This window comes from Macrobrachium nipponense, chromosome 9 (genome assembly GCF_015104395.2).
Source record: "Macrobrachium nipponense isolate FS-2020 chromosome 9, ASM1510439v2, whole genome shotgun sequence".
Taxonomy (NCBI): domain Eukaryota; kingdom Metazoa; phylum Arthropoda; class Malacostraca; order Decapoda; family Palaemonidae; genus Macrobrachium; species Macrobrachium nipponense.
This window is the reverse complement of record NC_061110.1, coordinates 58,372,301-58,379,596: the sequence shown is the minus strand read 5'-3', so window position 1 is coordinate 58,379,596 and position 7,296 is coordinate 58,372,301. Positions and strand designations below refer to the sequence as shown.

General features: G+C 39.6%; 1 protein-coding gene across 4 annotated transcripts in view; it reads left to right on the top strand.

Annotated features, from left to right (window-relative positions):
* Positions 1 to 7,296, top strand: part of LOC135217863 (ubiquitin carboxyl-terminal hydrolase calypso-like) — a 351,282-nt gene that overhangs the window by 42,724 nt on the left and 301,262 nt on the right. For all 4 annotated transcript variants that reach the window (XM_064253884.1, XM_064253885.1, XM_064253882.1 and 1 more), the window contains exons 4-5: positions 4,693 to 4,818; positions 4,962 to 5,169. In XM_064253884.1, coding sequence (XP_064109954.1) covers positions 4,693 to 4,818; positions 4,962 to 5,169 — 334 coding nt within the window. The remainder of the gene's footprint in view (positions 1 to 4,692; positions 4,819 to 4,961; positions 5,170 to 7,296) is intronic.

The window sequence follows — 7,296 nt, the reverse complement described above, 5'->3', positions numbered from 1 at the left end:
AGACAGGGATCTGACCCTCTAAGACCCTCTTCCTGCTGGCCCTGGCATCGGCGAAGAGATTAGGGGAACTTCATGGTCTTTCCTTCGATATAAAGCATTCGAGGGGATGGGGATCTGTGACGCTCGATTTCGTCCTGGACTTCGTAGCGAAGACTCAGAACCCTTCGGTCCCTGACGACCGGTTCGAGTCATTCATGATCCCCTCCCTGAAGGACTTCACTGATAATGATGTGGATGAGATGCTGCTTTGTCCTGTGAGGGCGCTACGGCGCTATCTGAAGAGAGCTCGACACCTCAGGCCTGAGTGTCGACGCCTCTTCGTTAGCACCAGGGTTACCAAAAAAAAACTATCCAAGAACACACTTTCTTTCTGGCTTCGTGAGGTGATCAGGAGGGCGTACGACGCGGATGGTAGTGACGACACCCGTGCCCTTCGTCCAAGAGCCCACGAAGTCAGAGGTATTGGTCCAACCCTTGCGTTTCACAAGAACTCCATGGCGCAGGTTCTGAAGGCAGGGCTTTGGGCCAACCAAACCACCTTTACCTCCTTCTACCTTCAGGATATTGCCCACAGGTCCTTGGACAACTTTTCCTTGGGACCCGTGGTGGCTGCTCAACAGGTTGTGTAGCTTACCCAGCTCCCGAGCGGACAGAACAGCATCACATCCTTGTGTGACTGCATGAATGGACGAGTGAAAGAGTGTGTGACTGGCTTCCCTTCCTCCTCTTTTCTCTCCTCTACTTACAGGCAGAGGGCCACGGTCGTCACTACGCTGGACAGGAGGCAGATGCAGGTAAGCTACGCGACCGAGCTCCAGCCTATCCCTTTCAGTAGGGATAGGAGCAGTTATCCACCACTCCCCTAACAAGGGGGGCTAGTGGATGCCAACAAGAGACAAACCCATAACTTCATATTGGCTCTTGAAGTAGGAACTAGTTCATGCTTGCTATTCATAAGAGGTACGCTTGCCTCCCTCTCATGAATTTGGTCCAGAGGTCTGACCACTGATCTCGCGTTGCACACCCCAATCAACTGGACAGAGGCTAGGATCCCTCCCTCTGCTCTTACGACCAGGTAGGGAACCAAGGTCGGACGAACACCAGTCTGTTCATAAGACTCAGATTCCACCCACCAATAAGTGAGTCTTCTTATTGTTAAAGGACCGAGGGTTTGTATTACTTATCAGAACAAATAACAATTTGTCGAAAATTGTATTTTTCCTAACTATACAAACCTGAGGTCCTTTACACATAGTCCCACCTCATGCCACCCCTCACTCTTTTCCTGGGCCTAAAGCAAAGTGACTTTCACCTCTCAGTCAGGCGTGACTCCCGACTACCGGACAAGCAGTTAACTATCAAACCCCTTGCTTACGACAGGTCCAACTTGGCGCTGATTACCTTCCTATTGTTAAAGGACCTCAGGTATGTATAGTTAGGAAAAATACAATTTTCGACAATTTTTTTTTTTTTTTTTTTTTTTTTTTTTTTTTTTTCAAAAATTCACCATAAATCGAAATATTGTGCTAGAGACTTGAAATTTGTTGCAAAATGAAGGTAAATGATTGAATATTACTAGAATGTAAGAGTTTTAGCTTACAATTGGGATTTTTGGCCATTTCGGTCGAGTCAAAGTTGACCGAAGGTTTAAATTTTGGCACATATCGCTATTTATATAAAAATATTTCTAAACTGATAAAAGCTACAACCATGGGTTAATTTTTGTTGTATTCTACATAAAATTGCACACATTTTCATATGTAAAACTCCATGTAATGGCTAATATAAAACGGTGCAAAAATTACGACAATGTGACGAAATAATTTATGAGATGTGTTGCTGATGCTTTGTAGTGCGAGGAGAAAGAAATTTGCGCATGTGCGCCTGGGTAACCCTTGTAAACAAAACAACAGCTTGATCCGTGAAGTCCCAGCATCCCTCAAGGCGCGTGACTCAAAATTTTTCGCCAAGTAGGCCTATAACTATTTTTCCACGAATATTTAAAAGAAACTTTTTAGCGTAGACGTATTTTACGTCAATCAAGCACCCGACCGACAATTTTCGTCGATGTAAAATACGTCCAATAGGCGTTTAAGGGTTAATGGCACCTCTGTTAGATACCTTATGGCGTAGATAACAGAAACTTGGCCCGTTACAGCTCCATAAATTGCCAATTTTATGGGGGCTAGACGGAGGTTGAAAAGTAATAAGGAGAGAATGATGTTAATGTTTGGCTACCGGGGGCCTTGGGCAGATACTATGTTCTAGTCAGTCAAGTATTAACTTCCGGGTTTTTCCTTCGGCAGTACTTTGGAATTTTGTGCTTGGCCTCGGCGTACTGAGGTATTTTCCTGGTGTCACACAATTGTGAATGTTCCACATCTTAGCTACTAGCCTCCAGCTCACTTGGCAGAGTGGAGCACAGGCCACTCGAGTCAGTTAGGAGGACATGTAATCAGTTACTGATTTTGCTTACATGTATTAAAGGCACTAGTAGCAACATATAATATTAAATAGTGGGGTTGATAACCTTAGCTCTTGCTGGTTAGAGACAGATGCAAAATGCTGGATTCCTCGAAGATGCTGAAATGGAAAAAAAAATAAACAGGATGCTTACTGGCGCATAATTGGGTTCAGTGACACATTCCAAAGATCACGAGTTTCATGTGTGTAGCATGCATGCATCCGTGAGTTGATTGGTGAGTGTGAGTTCATTATGTGTGTCACAGAAAATGATATATAATCTTGGGTATGTGAATTGGCAGAGGAATTGGATGGCCAACTGTCAAAGAAGACAACAAGTGCTTTCGGTGTAGGACGGGCGTTGCAGGTCTGTCAGACAAAGTAAAGTAAAGAGAAAAACTTTGGAAAAGTTAACATTTAAAGCGAAAATTACTTATTGACGAACTTTAGTGTTTATGGTGTGATAATTATGGACTCTTTATTTCAGATGGATTCGAAGTCACCATATAGAAAAATGGGTTTTCTCTAGACTATTTTTTTACTTTGATAAACTATGAATGTTTGGACACTTAGGGTAAAAGAGGGTACTTACTTAAATATGATTTTGAGAGGAATATGATAGTTTAACGTTTCTTTTTTGGGTCATTCTTAACTCATTTTATTCCATTTTCATGTTAGCTAATTTTGGGAAATAAAAAGTATATTTTTGTAACAACAAGAGTTTATATTAGCCTAGTTTGAAACTTTGATTTTCAGCTAACTTCAGAGATGGCATTCAACATGATAAGGTAGGCCATGTTACCGGTTACGTGTTTTTTTTAATCTGTTTAAACGAGTGTCATTTGACCTCGTTAGACATGCAGCCCCCAGTTACTGACAGGGGTTCCGATCCGAAAATCGTCGCTAACCAAAATTCAAAAGTCTACAGGCGTTACAATCCACCTTACGGTGCCATAGACTGATTAACGATGCCTTAGACAGTGTCACGGCCAGATATTTTGCCCTAATATCTAATAACTGTAATGAAAATGTGGAATATCATTTGCTTAATCATTTAGTACTATGGTCTGCATGGTAGTTCTACAAATTTTTAACATCACATTTGATGAACTTCCAGGTAAGTCTGGCACAGAGAGAGAGAGAGAGAGAGAGAGAGAGAGAGAGAGAGAGAGAGAGAGAGAGAGAGAGAGAGAGAGAGAGAGAGTGAGTCACCTTTTTCAGAATAGTGCTAATGTTTCCTCCACCTCTATTTATCATATCTTTTTTAAGTCAAAAAAGCTAAAGAGAATGATAGAAGTATCTAGTGACATTATAATTGTTGCTTAAACACTACAGCCATAACCACTAAATGAAAATATTTGTTTTGCTACAACAGCCAAAGCAAATCTGATAACAACAATGTTTTGCTTGCATTTCAGCCATATTATGATAGTAAAAAATTACCATAGTTTTGTTACAAATGATGGACTGATATATTTTTACATTATACATTTATCCACTATGGAGAAAAGATCAGTATGGAAATATAGTACTCTAGATTTAAGCTGCATTTGTACCCGAAGCTGAGAAAACAATGTTCACACTGCTAATGACAATAAATTATTGTGCACCAGTAACATGGAGGAAACTCTACCGCAAATAATAGTGGAGAAAAAAGAATGTTAATAAAAAATGCTGGGGATGAAAGAACAGATTTTGCTGTTGTTTTCACTCTAATGAAAGCTGAATACATAAAGCTCATACAGGCAGTCCCCAGTTATCGCTAGGGGTGCCGATAAGCAAAAACCACCATTAACCGAAACTTGGCGATTTATGGTGCTTTTGGTGCCAATAGGCAATCCTTGCCATAAGTACCATTATGGCGCCTCTGTTAGGTATGTTATGGCACCAAAAGACGCGATATGACGCTATAAGGCACCTTATGGTGCCAATGACTGGAACTCTGCCTGTTGTGACACCATAAATCGCTGATTCTAGTGCATAAAACCGGATCGCCGCAAACTGAGTCTGCCGATAACCGGGGACTGCCTGTATATGTGAGCCAAGTCAGTGCCAGTTTTAAATGGTTTATCATTGTTGATCAGATTAAAGATAAAACACATTCTGGGTGTGATGCATCATCCACAGATATACATTATCCAGACTTCTCCCCCCCCCCCTTTTTTCCTCCTCTCCAAGTAAGAATCCCCCCCTTTTTTTCTCAATATGTGGCTTTATTTTTATCAACAGATGGTTCCTAATAGCTGTGCTACCCACTCATTACTGTCAGTATTGCTGAACTGCTCTGCTCTTGATTTAGGACCAACTCTTTCAAGACTGAAAGTGCTCACAGTTGGAATGGACCCAGAAAATAAAGTAAGTTTAATTTATTTATATATAAAACAATGTTGTTGATTTAAAATAATTTTAAGATTCATGTTTATAAGGGCTTGTGGGTCCTACAGTATTTGATGTATATCTCTTAGTAAAGAATATCAGTTTCTTATTGATTTTTGTAGGGTTGGGCAATTGGCAATACACCTGAACTTGCCAATGCACATAACTCCCATGCAGCTCCTCAAGCAAGGAGAAGACCAGATAAGACACCTGGAGTGCCAACAAGTAGTAGAGTGTCAAATGCAGAGACATTCCACTTTGTATCGTATGTTCCAGTCAATGGACGTCTCTTTGAGTTAGATGGTTTAAAACCCTCCCCTATTGACCATGGTAAGTGAGGAAGTAAGAGTACCTGCTGTGACATATGTTACCATTACTCTTGTTTTTATCTTTCATTGTACTGATAAAAAAAAGTACAGGTATTGTTTTATGAATATTTAACCCAACCGCATTATCTCATATCAGCCCGATCCTTAGAAACACGAAAGAAGAGCCTTATCTACCTGGAAGGTCTTTCTAGTGTAAACGTGGCATTTAAGTCATTCCCTGTTTGTCCATTATGCAAGTAACATCTTGTTGTCTTTGCTTCCATAATGTTAATTTTAAGCTCTTATTTCCCTATTAATATATCATGTTCCATCCATATTTCCCAATGGAATTTCAAAATATATCCCATGGTAATGATTTCTTCCCCTTAACTGTCTTAATGCTGTTGTAAGTCTGTAAGTGCACATGTTGTCTTTGATTAACTGTTATTTATAGTTACTGACTTCTTCATTCAGGTTATATTTTTCATAATTTGGTAAATTGTCTCATATTGTACTTTTTGTATATGAGACTTACCCAGTAATTATATAGCTATTAGTTTTCCATGTACGGCAGCCTAATTCAAATTTTGCAGGTAGCGCTTTGATTGCTCAGTGTTAGTATACAGAGAAGTCCCCCAACGGCAATATACATACTAGGAACGACTAATTAGCTAAGCACTTCATTCTGTTTTCTGCCACGCTTGACTAAACATAAAGTGATTACTGCAGCTTGTTCTCATTTTCTGGTTATATCACCGGATTTCGGTAGTGTTACACCACCACTGGAACGCATTTGTAGCCTTCAAGCAGGTGGAATTTGTCCTTTGTTTATTTAATTCAGATTATACTACGAAACAAATAAACATAAATAAGTGAGAGAGAGAGAGGAGGAGAGGGAGAGGGAGAAGACAGAGGAGAGATATAGAGAGAGAGAAGAGAAGAGAGAAGAGGAAGAGAAGGAGAGAGAGGAGAGAAGAGGGAGAGAGGACAAGAGAGAGAAATATTATTGTTATTTTTTAATCTCATTAAACTTAATATTATTTGAAAACTAGTACTGTATATTATTATTTTACCATAAAATGTAGTAATGGCCTTAAAGATATGCTGTATACATACACTTCCAGCCCAAACAGAGGGCAAGAGTTACCACTATGACATACATATATCTCATGTGGCAAAAGAGAGAGAGAGAGAGAGAGAGAGAGAGAGAGAGAGAGAGAGAGAGAGAGAGAGGTATCCTTATTTAAAAGAGTGAAATGGATAGATTATTGTAATTGTTTAAAATACTGTCACAATAATTTTGGAATTAGTTATCTTATTTATAATATTAATACTGTGAAAATATTAATTTTGAAATTAGTTACATTATTAATATTATTATTATTAATGTTATGTGAAAATATTAATAAACACATACACATGTAGCATAGAAATTCTCTCATCTCAGTAAGAGAGAGAGAGAGAGAAATTTCATGAACTTGAGTTGGCAACACAACCTAATTGGCAACTCTCTCCCCCTCCTGTCACATTACGTACTTGATATTTTTACATAAGTGACTTACCAAACAATTACGTTAGCTGTAAGCTTTCTTACCTGACAGTCAAAAATTCAAATTTCCTGGCAGAGGCGGTGGCGCTGCCATTGTTTGTGTAGGTGATACAGGTCCCGCCCACTTTCGGGAATACCCGGTACTTCTGAGCTAACTATTGTCAATTCATTTTCTGCTGGCCACAGGGTAACACCTGTGGTTTTTTGTTGCAGTCGACTTTCGTCGCCATTTCGGATTATATCTATTTGGTGATGTACTATTTCTTGGTTGATTTTTTTTGCTTCATCAGTTAGCTGCCTTGTTATTAGCAAGTTATTGCAAAGATGTCTGATGCTAGTTCATTGTCAGTTAGGTTTTGCAGCAGTGGCTGCAAAACTAGATTAGCTAAACTATGTTACAATCCGCACTCCAAATGTGTTAAATGTAGGGGTCAGTGCTGTAGCAAGGAATTAACTTGTGATGAGTGCTGTAGTTTAGATGAACAAGGTTGGAAGACTTTTCAAGCTCATTTGGATAAAATGGACAAAGATAGGAAAAGGAAAGCAGCTCGTAGAGTGGATAGTAAAGCTAGAGTAGAGACAACTCCTGTGCCTTTAGAG